The 18,344-nt window shown below is 35.8% G+C and overlaps 1 protein-coding gene across 4 annotated transcripts in view; it reads left to right on the top strand.

Annotated features, from left to right (window-relative positions):
• The window catches only part of tncb (tenascin Cb), a 188,957-nt gene that overhangs the window by 157,429 nt on the left and 13,184 nt on the right, over positions 1-18,344 (top strand). For 2 of the 4 annotated variants that reach the window (XM_030143575.1, XM_030143574.1), the window contains 9 exons: positions 2,415-2,687; positions 5,215-5,337; positions 9,110-9,253; positions 9,429-9,548; positions 11,698-11,841; positions 12,772-12,905; positions 12,986-13,118; positions 17,042-17,193; positions 18,016-18,112. In XM_030143575.1, coding sequence (XP_029999435.1) covers positions 2,415-2,687; positions 5,215-5,337; positions 9,110-9,253; positions 9,429-9,548; positions 11,698-11,841; positions 12,772-12,905; positions 12,986-13,118; positions 17,042-17,193; positions 18,016-18,112 — 1,320 coding nt within the window. The remainder of the gene's footprint in view (positions 1-2,414; positions 2,688-5,214; positions 5,338-9,109; positions 9,254-9,428; positions 9,549-11,697; positions 11,842-12,771; positions 12,906-12,985; positions 13,119-17,041; positions 17,194-18,015; positions 18,113-18,344) is intronic. The other 2 variants (XM_030143576.1, XM_030143577.1) reach the window with 1 other exon arrangement.

Genomic DNA, 18,344 nt, shown 5'->3' with positions numbered 1-18,344 from the left:
CCTGGAAACATGGAGACTGAAGTTGGGAGAAAGCAGCAGCGTCCTGTCTGGGATTTATTTGAATATGACAGCGAAGAAGATAAAAGATATTTTTAAAAAAAACTAAACTAAAACTAAGCATTTAGAAAATAACAAAAAATTAATAAAAACTAGCAAACCTGCCCTAAAAACAAATTAAAACTAGCGGAATTAGAGAAAAAAAAGTCAAAACTAAATTAAACTAAACTATAATGAAAAATCCAAAACTATTATAACCTCGGTTCAGACCATATATTGTTTGTAATTATTAGATGGAGAAGGCGTGAATCAGTGGTGTCTGAACTCACATTCTTGGAGCCACTCATGATTTAGCTTCATCGTGTTGGCTTTTTGGAGTCTGAAGTGATGATATTTGAACAAAAGGGACAGAATTACAGGAGCCTAAGAGGTTAAAGGTGAGCTAATGCTAAATATTTAGCTCGCTCACATGGTAAAAACAATTACATTGTCAGTGAAACCTTTGAACCACAACTACAGTAGAGCTTCTGTCAGGAAAAAAACCTGATTCAATAAATAAACCAAACCTCTGAAAGTTCAAAGGAGCTGTCAGTCACACCTGTCAATCAAAGCCTGATGTAACACAAATATTGAAGCCTTTTATTTGGCCTAAGATCTAATTAAAACTGAACAAAAATGCAAAGATGGACCAGACTTATTTGAGACTACAAACAAACACATGAAACTATACTGACTCAGCATTTTAAGAGCTTCATTGTAACTCTATGGAGCCGGAGGTTTTTGGAGTCAGCGGTTTTACAACTGTAAGATACTTCCTTGTCTTTATTTTGGAGCTGATTCCCATGCCTCTTGGCTGAAACATATGCAAATTAAATGCAGTGTTTTATTCTGGCAACTGGGTTTGTCTTAAATATGTATCCAGCTGAACTTATTTTCATTCACTATTTTATAAGAGCAAAGTGAACTGGAAAGTCTAACTTTAAAGCTCCCCTTGCTGGACTATCAGGCCATGATTTTCCTTCATCATTAACATCTTGTATGCACATTTTTAGAATTTGTAGGTGAGATTCATTCATTCACTCATTATCTGAACCCCCTTATTCCTCACTAGGGTCACAGGGGTCACTTGAGCCTATCCCAGCTACTTATGTGTGAAGGTGACCCTGGACATGTGACCAGTTCATCGCAGGGCTGACATATAGAGACAAACACTCTCACATTTACACCTATGGGCAATTTAGATTAACCGATTAACCTATCAGTGCATGTGTTTGGATGGTGGGAGGAAGTACCTGGAAAGAACCCAGGGTTTAGGGCACAGGTGTCAAACATGCGGCCCGGGGGCCAAATCCGGCCCGCGAAAGGGTTCAATGTGGCCCCTTGGATGAATTTGTGAAATGCAAAAATTACACTAAGATATTAACAATCCTTTTTGTTCAGGTTCCACATTCAGACCAATTCAATCTCAAGTGGGCAGGACCAGTCAAATACTATCATAATAATCTATAAATAATGCCAACTCCAAATTTTTCTCTTTGTAAATGTAAATCTTATCATGTATTTACACTAAACCAAAGATTAATTTTGATAAAAAATGTGAATAACCTGAAAAAATATGAACAACCTGAAATGTCTTAAGAGAAGTAAGTATAATTTTAACAATATTCTGCCTGTTATTAAATGTTTTGTGTTTGTAGATCCACTGTGATCTGTAAGTTATAATGTACATGTGTAAATGATAAACTGAGGCAGAATATTGTAAAAATTACACTTATTTTTTCAGTTTGTTCATGTTATTCACATCTTTTAAAAGGATAGTTTGTAGATGTAAACTTTTTCATAATGCAAATTTACTTTTTTTGCTCTAAAACATAGAGAAAAGTTTGGAGTTGACAGTATTTATATATAATTATGTTATTATTTTACTGGTTCAGCCCACTGCAGATCAAATTTAGCTGAATGTGGCTCCTGAGCTAAAATGAGTTTGACATCCCTGGTTTAGGGGGTTTAGGTGAGATATGAAAAGTAAAAGGCTTAAGTTTGAAAAGGTTTGCAATGAATGAATTCCCATAAGAGACTCTAGACTTGTGTTTACTTACCACATTGGTGTTTGTTTGGACAAATGAGTCTGCCTACGAACAAACCTGATAGTTTTGTTTTGCTCAATAACTCATCGGCTGCTTTCTGAAGTTTAAATCCTTTCTGTATCTTCTTTCACCACATAATGATGAAACTCTTTTCTATCCTTTCCCTTCTGCAAATCGATTCCTCTTTTGTTGACTGACGCGGGGCTTCTTTAACCAAAGCTGGCGTTTTCACATGTTCTGACGCTCTTGCTTTCGCTGCCATGTTCTTGTCAAAGTCAAAGCACTTTTAAGTTCCACAGAGAAGGAGAACTGACTTTTCCTGTCACTCAGAGACTGAACCAGAGGTGCAGAGTCTCCAGGTGTCAGACGTCACCCCGGACAGCTTTAGGCTGACCTGGACGGCCGAAGACGACGTGTTCGACACCTTTGTCGTAATGATCAGCGAGGCCGACGCCCCATCCCAACCCCGAGAGCTGGTGCTCGGCGGCGAGGAACGAAGCACAGACATTACCGATCTGAACGAGGACACCGAGTACAAAATCGAAATCTTTGGGCTCATTTTGCGAAGGCGCTCCAAATCTGTAATCGAAGGGGTGAGAACAGGTACACGGTCAAAGGAAGGAACGAGAAATCACAGCTGTCAACTAGAACTAGGAGCTCTGGACGTGTCTCGTCAGCGTAGTCATTGTCGTCATATCTGTCTTTAATGGTGACAGCATGAGCCCACTGTAAATAATATCAGTGTTCTAACATTTGTAGTTTGCATTGATTCATTTACTAACCTGTGGTGTTGGTCCAAGGCACTTAATGCTGCAGTTTCACCAAATGAGTGAAGCCATCTTTGGAAATTTAGAACCATCATGACGATATGTTTATTACCAACTCTGGCTGCGTTTCGTGCCTTGTCGTAGTAGTTTCATGTTTTGATGTTCAATGTCTGTTTGGACTCCTGAGTGGTTCTAGAAAACAGAAATGGACCATTCATCATATATGAAGTAAATATAATTATGGGAAAAAGAAAAATTAAATCAAGTTATATTTGTAGATAACAACTTGATTTAATTTTCTGTAGAATGCATCAGCTTCATACCAAAAATATCAGTTATCAGTGGTGGAAAGTAACTAAGTACTTTTACAAGTACTGTATTTTCTGTATTTAAGTACAATTTGGAGTTTATTGAGTACATCCATTCCAATTCTAGACTCCACTGTATCTCAAAGGCAGATACACTTGTCTGACCGCTTCAGTAGATTTAGGATAATAAGAGGCTTTGTTAAAGCTTTAACCCAGGGGTGTCAAACTCATTTTAGTTCAGGGGCCACATTCAACTAAATTTGATCTGAAGTGGGCCGGACCAGTAAAATAACATACCATAATAACATATAAACAATGTCAACTCCAAACTTTTGTCTATGTTTTAGAGTGAAAAAAGTAAATTTACATTATGAAAAGGTTTACATCTACAAACTATCCTTTCAAAAGATGTGAATTACATGAACAAACTGAAAAAATAAGTGTAATTTTAACAGTATTCTGCCTCAGTTTATCATTTACACATATAGATTATAACTTACAGATCACAGTGGATCTACAAACACACAAAACATTGAGTAACAGGCAGAATATTGTTAAAATTGTACTTCTCATAAGACATTTCAGGTTCATATTTTTCCAGGTTATTCACATTTTTTGCAAAATTAATCTTTGTTTTAGTGTAAATACATGATAATATTTACATTTACAAAGAAAAATTTGGAGTTCTCATTATTTTTATGTTACCATGATAGTATTTGACTGGTCCTGCCCACTTGAGATTGAATTGGTCAGAATGTGGAACCTAAACTAAAAGGATTGTTAATATCTTAGTGTAATTTTTGCATTTCACAAATTCATCCCAAGGGCCAGACTGGACCCTTTGGCGGGCCGGATTTGGCCCCCGAGCCGCATGTTTGACACCTGTGCTTTAACCAATGCTTTTGAACATTTTTGCCTCCTGACGTCTTCCAAAAAGCAGCGTGTTTGTGTCTGTCATTTGTTGAGCTCTACCGAATAGTAATGTTTTCCTCTTTTTAATTTCCACAACTATTCAAATCATCCAATATCTCAACAAAAATCACAGATTAGAGGAAAAGTCCAAATTGGAAACAGATTAGTGTGTCAGAACTTTGTTTTTTTTTTCTCCTTTCCGCTCCCATTAATCATCACATGATTAATGGGAGATATGAAGTAGTTCAAAGTAATTCCGTCTCCAACAGTAACATCTTGCAACCACGCTGATGCCCAGTAATCTAATTGTGTGTTTTATATATTTATATATCAGTCAGAGGCACCAAACCACTGCTTTAATCTCATTTTAACTATAGTTTGCTGCTAATAATTGTGTACTGGAGGATTTTGACGTTGCTGTATTGGCTCTTTTTCCACCACTGATGTGTATTTCCCGTTCAAAAGCCCACTCAGGACATTTCCTCAGCTCTTTATTCTGCTCTGTAGTGTCGTCCCTGTCCGGTTGTCCTACCAAATGTTGTCTCCGACTGCCTGGCCCCATGTGTCAGTGTCTCTCTTTGTAAAGGAGTGAGGGGGGGGCTGGTCTGTGTCAACATTAAATGGGTGTCTCTGTCCGTGTCCCCTGCCCTCCCTGGGGGTAAGGCTTTACTCTTGGGTTGCGTGGCGCATGTTTCACTTTTGTATTTCCCTGAAACGGGGGCAAGTAAATCTCCTCAGGTCTGTCACGCAAGATACTGTGAGTCGCTGTTGCTGGGGAGGGTCTTTCCGAGAGCCTGGGCCTCCCCCGGTCCCCTTTGTCTGTCGTCCTCACTCTCTTACATTCTGTTTTCTTCTCTATTCTGACATTCTGAGTGCCTTTCAGAGGTGGTGGATCTGCCTGAGCTGCTATAACAGAATACATGTGTGTCTTTTCTTGTCTGCTGCCTAATGATGTGAAGATTTTTCTAAAGCAGAAAATGTTGATGTTCATTTATTGATGCTCAGTGACACACTTATTGTATGCTCTGCTGCTTCAGTCCTTGCCATTTAAAAAAAAAAAAAAGTACATTTACTGATATTCCTGTTTTTCTTTCTATGTTTTTGCTCCCCACCTGCTGTTTTTTTTTTTTTTATCTGCACCAGACCTGGGCTCACCCAAAGGCATCCGATTCTCCGACGTCACCGACACATCGGCCACCGTTCACTGGGTGGTACCGAGGGCCCGAGTGGACAGCTACAGGGTCACCTATGTCCCTGCTCATGGAGGTCAGCGTTCTTTTGGTTAAACCCATTTGAAGCTTAATTAACCTGGTGTACAAATAATAAAAATTAGGGATGTAATGATATGAAAATTTCATATCACGGTTATTGTGACCAAAATTATCACGGTTATCGTTATTATCGCAGTATTGTTGAAATTGTGCTCAAAATGTTCAAAAAGTACTAATACACACACTGAAATAATTTAATCAAGTTGTATTTTGAAAAAAAAAACCCAAAATACCCAAATAAAATAATAGGCACATGCCTTTTCTGTTGACAGAAACGTTCAAATATTAACCCTTAGTGGTCTGAGCCTATTTTGGCCATTTTTCAGTCCTTTTGATTTTGCCTTTACATACTCTATAAACAAATGTTTACTATACCCATGTTTGGGATCTTTTTTTTTTCATCACAAACCTACTATACCTAACCTACTATATCAACATAAAAGGCCAGAAAACACAAAAAAATATATAAAATCCGATTTGAGAAATGTATACAATTTATTGCATAAATAACACAAAGATGTTTAACGAGCCTTTTCAAAGACTTTAAAAGTGAATATTGATTCCAAATATTAGGTATATACAATTAAAATTGTAATAAATTAAAACTATACTCAAATATTTGATATAAAAGCAGATCTCTACATAGGGTTTTTCTCTGGAAAAGTGCGGTAATCAAACACAGTTATCATGATAATTAGAATTTAAACAGTAATACTAACCGTCTGCAATTTTACTGCGGTTTATCATTATACCAGTGATCGTTACATCCCTAATAAAAATGAACATTTATGGGAGGAATATTGAGAAGATAAATGCTCAGACTTGTATCTTTCCTTGTATGAAGAAACTACTACAACTCTTATCAGTCAACATACTTAAAATCTGCCTTAATACACATTAACTTATTATAATGTCTATCTGTCATATCTATTATATTATTAGCAGCATTATGTTTAGTGTTGATTTTGCCACTGCTTTATCACTGCTGATCTCTAGTGGGTTTAATCCTTCATCATCTGCAGAGTCCACCATTCTCTCATAGAACAGACTTATTCTGCCCTCTAGTGTTCACTTATAGACATGTCTGTTCAATGAAAACGAAGACGATCATCAACTGATTCTATTTACGACAGGATTTCCACATGCCGGGTGGAAAAATGTCTTTAATATAATTTAAATGGATGAGTGATGAATCAGTTTAGTGTTTGGGTGATGACTGCAACACCTTGCATTAAATTATTGTCACAAACTGCAGATGCTTGAACTAGATTCTATTCATAATAATCTAATAAAGTCTTAAATCAGATCATGGTGAAACTCTCAGAAGTCATGCACATGATGTGTAAATGATGTATAGTATAGGACAGGGGTGTCAAACTCATTTTGGTTCAGTTCCATATTTAGCCCAATTTGATCTCAAGCGGCCCAGACCAGTAAAATAAAACTTAATAACCTATAAATAATGACAAATCCAAGTTTTTCTATTTGTTTTAATACAACCCCCCCCCCCCCAATTACATTATGAAAATATTTACATTTTACAAAAAAGATGTGAATAACCTGAAAAAACTGAAATTTCATTTGAAAAATTACTGCAATTTGAACGATATTATGCCTCAACTTATTATTTATACATGCACATTTACACACAATATTACATAAACATTTGGTAACAGGAAGAATATTGTTAAAATTTTGGAGTTTGGAACTAAAATTTGAACAATTTCTAGAATACTCCATCTCTTATTATTAACACAACTACAGATCACAGTGGATCTATAAATGCTCAAAACATTTAGTAACAGGCAGAATATTGTTCAAATTGCACATTTCGGGTTGTTCATCTTTATTTATGTATTTATTTGCATTTTATTGTGAAAAACTACTTTTGTAAATGTAAATATTTTCTCAGTGTAATGTTATTTTTTTCTCTTGCATTTTTTTCCACATAATTTTTCACAAGGAAAATTTGTAGTTGTCATTATTTAAGGGTTATTGTGTTATTTTTACTGGAGATCACATTGGTTAGATAAGATAAGATAAGGTAAGGTAAGGTAGGGTAAGATAAGATAAGATAAGATAAGATAAGATAAGATAAGATAAGATAAGATAAGATAAGATAAGATGAGAGGAAATGAGATGAGATGAGATGAGATGACATAAGTTATGGTAAGGTAAGATAAGATAAGATAAGATAAGATAAGATAAGATAAGATAAGATAAGATAAGATAAGAGGAAATGAGATGAGATGAGATGACATAAGATAAGATAAGATAAGATAAGATAAGATAAGATAAGATAAGATAAGATAAGATAGGGTAAGGTAAGATGAGATCAGATAAGGTAAGATGAGATGAGATAAGGTGAGATGAGATGAGAGAAGGTAAGGTAGGGTAAGATAAAATAAGTTAAGATAAGATAAGGTAGGGTAAAATAAGATAAGTTAGGATAAGGTAGGGCAAGATAAGATCAGATAAGGTAAGATGAGATGAGATAAGATAAGGTGAGATGAGATTAGATGAGATGAGCTGAGATGAGATGAGAGAAGGTAAGGTAGGGTAAGATAAAATAAGTTAAGACATGGTAGGGTAAGATGAGATAAGAGAAGATAAGGTAAGATGAGATGAGATAAGGTAAGGTAGAGTAAGATAAAGATAAGGTAGGGTAAGATAAGATCAGATAAGATGAGATGAGATAAGGTAAGATAAGATAAGATAAGATAAGATAAGATAAGATAAGATAAGATAAGATAAGATAAGATAAGATAAGATAAGATGAGAGGAAATGACATAAGATATGGTAAGATAAGATAAGGTAAGGTAGGGTAAGATAAGATAAGATAAGATAAGATAAGATAAGATAAGATAAGAGGAAATGAGATGAGATGAGATTAGATGAGATGAGATGACATAAGATATGGTAAGATAAGATAAGATAAGATAAGATAAGATAAGATAGGGTAAGGTAAGATGAGATCAGATAAGGTAAGATGAGATGAGATGAGATAAGGTGAGATGAGATGAGAGAAGGTAAGGTAGGGTAAGATAAAATAAGTTAAGATAAGATAAGGTAGGGTAAGATAAGATAAGTTAGGATAAGGTAGGGCAAGATAAGATCAGATAAGGTAAGATGAGATGAGATAAGATAAGGTGAGATGAGATTAGATGAGATGACCTGAGATGAGATGAGAGAAGGTAAGGTAGGGTAAGATAAAATAAGTTAAGATATGGTAGGGTAAGATAAGATAAGAGAAGAGAAGATAAGGTAAGATGAGATGAGATGAGATAAGGTAAGGTAGAGTAAGATAAGATAAGGTAGGGTAAGATAAGATAAGTTAGGATAAGGTAGGGCAAGATAAGATCAGATAAGGTAAAATGAGATGAGATAAGATAAGGTGAGATGAGATTAGATGAGATGAGCTGAGATGAGATGAGAGAAGGTAAGGTAGGGTAAGATAAAATAAGTTAAGATATGGTAGGGTAAGATAAGAGAAGAGAAGATAAGGTAAGATGAGATGAGATAAGATAAGATAAGATAAGTTTTTAGTCATGTGTCCATATTTCAACCATTTCCTAAGGACACAGTGTACATGTCTTCTACTATCTCAGTCATTATGTTTATTCTAAACTGTATTCTTAGATTTCACTGTTTAAAGTCATTTTAATCTTCTGTCCAATATGTGTCAGAACTTATTCCATCATGTTTCTTTATTTCTGAAGTTTAAACCGTACAGTATTCATCCGTGCGTCATTGTTGTGACTCGCAGGAAATGCGAAGACGCTGACTGTGGACGGCTCTGAGTCTCAGACTGTGTTGCCCAACCTGACGCCCGGGGTCACCTATGAGGTCACTGTGGTGGCCGTGAAGGGTCAGAGGGAGAGTGAGCCTGGGTCAGACAGTGTCACCACAGGTAACACATGGTCCACCTGAAACCACCACAGCACAGCAGTAATGATCCACAACAACTGCAAGAAATGAATGAATGATGTTAGCTCTGATGTTCTGATCAATAGTGTTGACTCTGTGTGTGTGTGTGTGTGTGTGTGTGTGTGTGTGTGTGTGTGTGTGTGTGTGTGTGTGTGTAGCTCTAGATAAGCCTCGTGGTCTGACTGCAGTCAACATCACAGACACTGAGGCTCTGCTGCTATGGCAACCGGCCATCGCCACTGTGGACGGATATGTCATCACCTACAGTGCAGACAGTGGTAGATGGTCGCACAACACAACACACATAACACAACATAACAAGCGCAACAAATACAACATGACACAACACACACAACACAACAAACACAACAAACATAACACAACAAATACAGCTCAACAAACACAACAAACACAACACAAGACAACAAACACAACACAACAAATAAAGGACAACAAACACAACACAACAAATAAAAGACAACAAACACAACACAACAAATACAGCACAACAAACACAACAAACACAACACAACAAATACAACAAATACAGGACAACAAACACAACAAACACAACACAACAAATACAGCACAACAAACACAACAAACACAACATAACAAACACAACACAAGACAACAAACACAATATAACAAACACAACACAAGACAACAAACACAACGCAACAAACACAGCACAACAAATAAAGGACAACAAACACAATAAACACAACACAACAAACACAACATAAGACAACAAACACAACAAACACACAACACAACAAATACAACACAACAAACACAATACAACAAATACAGCACAACAAACACAACACAACATAACAAACACAACACAAGACAACAAACACAACACAACAAACACAATATAACAAACACAACACAAGACAACAAACACAACGCAACAAACACAACAAAACAAATAAAGGACAACAAACACAATAAACACAACACAACAAACCCAACATAAGACAACAAACACAACAAACACACAACACAACAAATACAACACAACAAACACAATACAACAAATACAGCACAACAAACACAACACAACAAACACAACACAACACAAGACAACAAACACAACACAACAAATACAGGACAACAAACACAACACAACAAATACAGCACAACAAACACAACATAACAAACACAACACAAGACAACAAACACAACGCAACAAACACAACAAACACAACACAACAAATAAAGGACAACAAACACAACAAACACAACATAAGACAACAAACACAACAAACACACAACACAACAAATACAACACAACAAACACAATACAACAAATACAGCATGACAAACACAACAAACACAACACAAGACAACAAACACAACACAAGACAAGACAACAAATACAACACAACAAATACAGGACAACAAACACAACAAACACAACACAACAAACACGACAAATACAACACAACACCACGAAAACAACACAACAAATACAACACAACAAACATAACACCACAAACACAACACAATACGTTCACATAAGACAACACACATGCATCATCCACCTCCTTTACATAAAACTGGGGCTGATGAATGTATTTCTTATTCTTATATTTAATTAAAGTATTTAAGTCATCTCATTATGCATTCTTATGAGTTATAGCACACTTTTTTAAATAATAGCTTTAATATTAAATAAATACTTTTGTAATTGAAGAAGCGGCGGTATTATGTTTTTGACATGCTTTAGATTTTTATTTTTGTTTCAGATTTTCACTTTAGTTTTAGGAAGTTTTACAAGTGCAGAAGTAGATCTGGTTTTACTTTGATGGAACTGACTCATACAAATGTTTAGTTTATAGTTGATGTTTTCAGATACTACTAGGAAAGCCTGGGTTTATATAAGCTGAAAAATGCCTGTTGAAAGACTGCATTCACTTGTATTTTTCTGTTTTTCTAAATGGAAACATAAACTGCATAACACAACATAGTTGGCAAACATAATTTACAGTACAATGCAAATAATATGTTGCAATGCTGCCACCCTGTGGAACTGGTGTGTTACTGTACCACCTTCATTTCATATTAGTGGATTACTACGTTTGAAGCAAATCAAGGAAAAACGACTCAATTTTATCTTTTGCTGCATTTTATTAAGTTTAAGAAAAGTGATGTTTTTGTGTTTGTTCTGTTAGATAATTATTTTTTCTGCTAGTTTTAATTTTAGTCTTAGTTTTTACTGTGATAAACCTGTTTGGATCTGTCATTGTCAGGGCCTCAGATATCTTTTACATGTGACTGGACTGTTTTCTAGAAGCTATAGATGAGCGCAACCCTTATTTTATTCACTAATACAAATATAGTCACTGTTTAATTAAGTAAAAGTTGTCTGACACGTTACTGTAGGTGACCCTGTAATAAAACCTCTTCTGTGTCGTCCAGTGGCTCCAGTGATGGAACGTGTATCAGGAAATGTGGTGGAGTTTGAGATGAGCTCCCTGACACCGGCGACACATTACACCGTGAAGGTCTACGCCGTGAGGGATCTGGCCAAGAGCGCAGCTACAACCACAGAGTTTACCACCGGTGAGTATTCAACACAAGGCACTGAACGCAAAGCTGACCTTTAACCTCTGTCTGAAATTGGAATTATTAAAGATTCCAAAAATGTTATTGTCAGTTCAGACTCAGACTGTATTAAAGGTGCGGGAGACTTTCATGACCATTTTTTCATCAAATCTGTCAAACCTCAGTCATATCCTCAGTATCATGAATCTGTCAGTCTGTCTGTGATTACTCACCTGAATCTCTTGCATTACGGTGAAAAATTTCTTAGTGTCATCCACCATAAACAAACTATGTGTTTACAAACGGAGCCGGGAGGTAACTCGGGCATCTACGGAATTTTGTCGGGACGTGCATTGTGGGAAACGAAGGCTCGCGCCACTGCCTGACAGCGGCAGTGTGACCATATGATATTATATGGATGAAACAAACACAATGCGGAAACAGCTGAAACGCGGAAACGGCTAGAGGAATATGCATAGAGCACAGGTGTCAAACATGTGGCCCGGGGGCCAAATCCGGCCCGCCAAAGGGTGCAATCTGACCCCTGGGATGAATTTGTGAAATGTAAAAATTACACTGAAGATATTAACAGTCAAGGATGTTCAGTCTAAAGTAGGTCAGACCAGTAAAATACTATCATAATAAGCTATAAATAATGAAAAAAAAAAAGCTAATTTTTTCTTGTTTTAGTGTCAAAAAAGTAAAATTACACAAACATGTATGCATTTATACACTAGCTTTTCACAAAAAATATGAACAACCTGTAATGTCTTAAGAGAAGTATATAGTATTTTAACAATATTCTGCCTATTATCAAATGTTTTGTGTATTTGTAGATCCACTATGATCTGTACGTTGTGATGCACATGTATAAATGACAAACTGAGGTGTAATATTATTAAAATTACAAAAAGAGTTATCCTGATTGGATGGCTGTTGTGTGTTTAGATGTGGACGCCCCTCAGGATCTGGCAGCCAGTAACATCCAGACGGAGAACGCCATGCTGACCTGGAAGCCTCCCCGCGCCGACATCACCGGATACATCCTCAGCTTTGAATCTGAATCAGATGGCGCCATCCGGGTGAGCTCACAGCACAAACCCAGCTCAGACCAGTCAGTGCACGCATAACTAAAGTGTGTCCGTGTGTGTGCGTCCTCCAGGAGGTGGTCCTCAGTCCCACCGCCGTGTCCTACAACATGGCTCAGCTCAGCGCCTCCACTGTGTATTCAGTCAAACTACAGGCCATCGCCGGCCCCAAGAGAAGCAGAGTCATCTCTACCGTCTTCACCACCAGTGAGACCACAGTATATGTGACACATGAAGTGTGTGGACGACTGTGTGCGCGCAAGTGATGGGACTTTTGGCTCTTTGAAAGGAGTCGTTCAATCAGGAGCCGTTCACTGAAATGAGCTGTTCAAAAGACTGGCTCTTTTAGGTTTTTTGCATTATTTTGAAACACCAATGTTTTAATGACTAAATAGGCTACATGTGATGACTGACATTACATTTTAAAGGTGTTTAATTGGCGTGGCAGTAAATATTATCTTACCATGAAAAAGAACAGTTAGTTAAAATGTGTGGGCTAAATACATGACATGAGAGGTGACATTAGGCAAATGCTGGAGTTACATTGTCTGTAACAAATACAACAACATGAACAAAAATATATGTAAATACTAGAAAGCTGCACAATGCACAAATATCGTCAAACGGTTGTTCTTCAAAGTAGAAATAAAATGTGGTAATAAGAAAAGGAATGCCGTAAGGAGAAATAGAAAAAAAAAAGTGCACACTTTGGCCTACAGATGTATGCACTGGATGTTGCTACAACCAAACAAAAGAAACAATCTTAGCTAAAAGAAAACAATTGAAAACAAAGAGGGTTTCAGTGATGCTAAACTGACAGGCAATCGGACACTCGCTCCTTAAAAAAAAAAAAAAAAAAAAAATGAACGGCTCTTTACAAAGACTCAGTTCCCATCGCTCATTTCAAAGAGCCGTTCAAAAGATTCGATTCATTCGTGAACATCACATCACTAGTGTGTGCACATTTCAGGTCTACTATTCACATCTGATGCTTTTTGCTTTTTCTCCATGCAGCCAAATGAGGTACATGCAAAAAAAACAGTAGTGTTCACCAAGGTTATTATCATTAACGAAAACTAACGAAATGATGAAAACTGGAATTGAAAAACATTTTCACTAACTGAAATAAATAAAAACTATAATTAAAAGAAAAAAAACGATAACTAACTGAAACTGTATTGTGTGCTTACAAAAGTAACTAAAACGTATAAAAATTATGGATAAAATTCCCTTTGTTTTTGTCAACATTGGATTAATACGAAAGCGATTTATTTCGCTCTAGCAGTTTTAGCTAGCGGCACCATACGACACTTCACGATCCGTCACTTCTCGTCACTTATGGTTTCCAGTCGTCTTCTGGTCCCCACTCTACCTGGAAACATGGAGACTAAAGTTGAGAGAAAGCAGCAGAGTCCTGTCTAGGATTTATTTGAATACGACAGAGAAGAAGAGAAAAGATACAACAAAACTAAAATTAATACTAAAACTAAACTAAAACTAAGCATTTACAAAAAAAATGAAAACTAATAAAAACTAGCAAACCTGCTTTAAAAATTAATTAAAACTAACTGAATTAGAGAAAAAAAGTCAAAACTACATAAAACTAAACTATAATAAAAAATCCAAAACTATTATAACCTTGGTGTTCACATCGTTTCCTTCAGTAAAGGTAGTATCACACTCCAAATATACACTGCTACAAGTAAAAATCATGCATTTCTAACGTTACTAAGTAAGTAACTTAACTATACAATGGTCCCTGTCAGTGTTTTACTATTATTTATGATGTCTTTCAATGGGTTTTACTGCTGCAATAATGTGTATATTGCATTTTACTGTTGTAGATGTTTGATGTTTGGTCATTTTTACGACTTTATAGTTTTTAAGAGGTTCCCAAAAGTGCTGAGTTACGACAAATCTCAATTTAGAGAGACATAAAAGTCACATGATTTCTGGTCTCATTGTTCAAAGTAAAGTCATGCTGAAAAAGATCAGATCTGTGTCTGATGTAGGACCAGGTATAAAGTGGACCAGATCAGGATACAGGTTCAATACTATGTGATTTTTGCTGTTCACACTGTCATGAAAAAAACAGATCTGCCATTTTCCTGTAGTTTGACTGTTAGCTAAGGCTACGTTTACACTGCAGGTCAATGCAGTAAAATACAGTCTTTTACAGTTATATTCTTTCTGACAGTGAACAGCAAAAATGACATGAAATCTGGTCTTTTCCTCTCAGATGTGGGCCACTTCTATATGTGGTCCTGAAGCTGATACAGATCTGATCTTTTTCACCGTCATATCTGAAATCATGCATCTTTTATGTAGCTTTAAATGGAAATCTGTTACAACTCTGAACTGGGGGGAGTCTCTTACATCCTATAAAGTCCTTCAAATGTAATATTTACATGAGTGTCGGTAAAACAAGTGGTGCCAGGCACAACAAACCCCACCCCCTCACACATATTGTAGCTTATTTTGGCATTGATCCAGCTGATGTCATCTCACTGGCAAAAATCCAAGTCTTTCCAAGTGTATTTTTCTCGTTTCTAGTCAAAGTATCTCATCACACTTCAAATAAGACATAATCACCTGAAGAGTAACTTAATTAATTTTATTATTATTATGTTAATTTTAACTTAATTCAAGATTTTTTTTTTTTTTTTTTTTTGCTTAATTCAAGCAAAAAAAATCTGCCAATGGAACAAGTGAAAATTATCTTGGTCTAATTTTATCTAATTCTTTCTCTATTAAGAATTTGTTCTGTAGCATAGACAAAGCACATTCTACATTTTCAGAAACCTGTATTCATGGCAATGATGTGCTTGATTCATGAATCCCTGGTTACAACATAGTCAATACTTTATCCCAACATAAGATCTGTTGTCTAAAAATAAGTACTTATATCTCATCTTTAGGTGATTATGTCTTATTTTAAGTATATTTACACCAAGTGTATTTTTTCACATTTCTAGTCAAAGTATCTCATCACACTTAAAATAAGACATAATCACCTAAAGAGTAACTTAATTTTATTATTATTATGTTAATTCAAGATTTATTTAATTTATTTTTTTTTTGCTTAATTCAAGCAAAAAAAAAAAAAAGTGCCAATGGAACAAGTGAAAATTATCTTGGTAAGATTTCTTGCCGTAAGATTTTCCAGATCTATTGTCTAAAAATAAGTTCTTATATCTCACTGAAAAGTTACTCTTTAGGTGATTATGTCTTATTGTAAGTGTAATGAGATATTTTGACTAGAAAAGAGATTTTTGCAGTGCATGTCTATGCATGTGCTGATGTCAGCATATCAGTTGCCTCTATATATGTGACAAGTTTGAAGTAAATTGAAACAAAAGTGACGTTTTTATAGACATGTGAAATTTCGCCCATTATGAGTAAACAGGAGAAGAAAAAAGATTTTAAAAATTCCTGAAAAATTGAAACTTTGACCTACTTTTCCCAAAATGTAAAGACATCTTTTCTGGGTCACTGGCAATTTATAAATCCAAATTGGTATGAATTCAACCAATACTTTTGCTGCTACAGACATTTGAATTTTCGCCCATTGTAAGTAAATGGGGGGGGGGGGGTTTAAAAAATTAATTAAAAAGTTTAACTTTGACCTACTGTTCTCAAAATGTAATGAGATCAGTTCTGGGTCACTGGCAATGAATGAATTCAATCAGTAGTTTTGCTGCTAGAGCATTAACAAACAAACAAAACAAAACAAACCAAAACTAAAACCCCTTGCCTCCTCGGGCAGGGTAATGAATCTAAAACATGTCATATAATAGTAAAACACTGATGAGGACTACTTTACTAGACAATAATAGTGATAGTAATTACTTATTTGATCTTAACAGGTTTTGAATGTACAGCTTTTACTTGTAGTGGAGCATTTCCACAGTGTTCAGTTGTACTTTTACTGAAGGAAATGCCAAATTTTACAAAAATAACATGAACAACCAGGCACAGCAGTCAGATCTGAGCTATAAACTGGAGTTTAGCAGTAAGTCTGTGTTCCTACAGATGTGTAATTGGCTGCTTGTGCAGGGCTCTGTTACAAATCCTCCTTATTTCCTATCATTTTGGTGAGTATTCAGCTGTGTCCTCCTGGTTTTGTGTAGCTGGCGTCCTGTACCGACACCCCAGGGACTGTTCCCAGGCTCTGCTGAACGGGGACAGCACCTCAGGCCTGTACACCATCTACCTGGGTGGAGATGAGAACCAGCCGGTCCAGGTCTACTGTGACATGAGCACAGATGGAGGCGGATGGATTGTAAGCAGCGACTCAACACTCATTTCATCTCATTTATTTATTCATTCCAATGCAAATGACTGGAAAGGAGCAGGATGAAGAAAACTTGTAATACCAGCCCCTTTCTTAAAACATCTGCTTATATAAGATAAGTTGCCGTCACAGCTATTACAGTAAACAGTTTACATGATAATCAATAATAATAATAATAATAATAATAATAATAATAATAATAATAATAATGAATTGCATTTATAAAGCACTTTTCATTCAGCAGAATCTCAAAGTGCTACAGAGAGAAGACAGTTCAATAAAAAATAAAATACTATGTCAGGAATAAAAGACTTAAGTGAATAAAACAAAGCATCATGGTGAAAATCATCAGTGGAAATAAAACAAATCCAAAATCTAAAAGTAAAATTATTTTGTTACATATTTATATAAAGCTTCTCTTTTATCTCCTTATATAACCTCATAAAACTGAAAAATATTTGTACAGCTCTTCTTTTCCATTGCTAAAGAATTCCACATTCTGACACCCACAACCGAAATACACATTTGCTTCACATTAGTCTGAACTCTTTGCTGTTTAAAATTAAACCTACTTTTATATTTTTCATCCTGTGATACTAAAACAAATAATCTCTGACAATTTGCAGCAAAAGTCCTTAATTCCAAAAGTCCTTAATTCAGCTAACTCTGTAAACTTAAACAATCCTGATTTAATAAACAACTTTTTTTTATATATGTCATGTAGAAGACGTCAGTCACAGTGAGAACCCCAGGTACACCTTCAGATTTCTCTACGTTCTCAGTTGTGTTTTGTTCTTTTTTTATTTGCAGGTTTTCCTCAGACGTCAGAGCGGTAAACTGGAGTTTTTCCGTAACTGGAAGAACTACACCGCCGGATTTGGTGACATGAACGATGAATTCTGGCTCGGTAATTTTTTTAGCTAACACAAGAAGCATGCCACCCTTGTTTTCTTCAATTTCTTGTTCATTTTAATGCCTGGTACAACTAAAGGTTTGTTTGGACAAATATAATGATAACAACAAACATAGCTCATAGTAGTTTAATTTCAGAGTTGATATCTAACCATTTTCCATATTTGTTTTTTTTTATAATACCAAAATCACTTCAGTTCTTACATCAGTATCTATGGCATTGTACT

The sequence above is a fragment of the Sphaeramia orbicularis genome, chromosome 9 (assembly GCF_902148855.1).
Source record: "Sphaeramia orbicularis chromosome 9, fSphaOr1.1, whole genome shotgun sequence".
Classification (NCBI taxonomy): Eukaryota; Metazoa; Chordata; class Actinopteri; order Kurtiformes; family Apogonidae; genus Sphaeramia; species Sphaeramia orbicularis.
The sequence above is the reverse complement of the archived record's forward strand: the minus strand, read 5'-3'. Positions and strand labels throughout refer to the sequence as shown.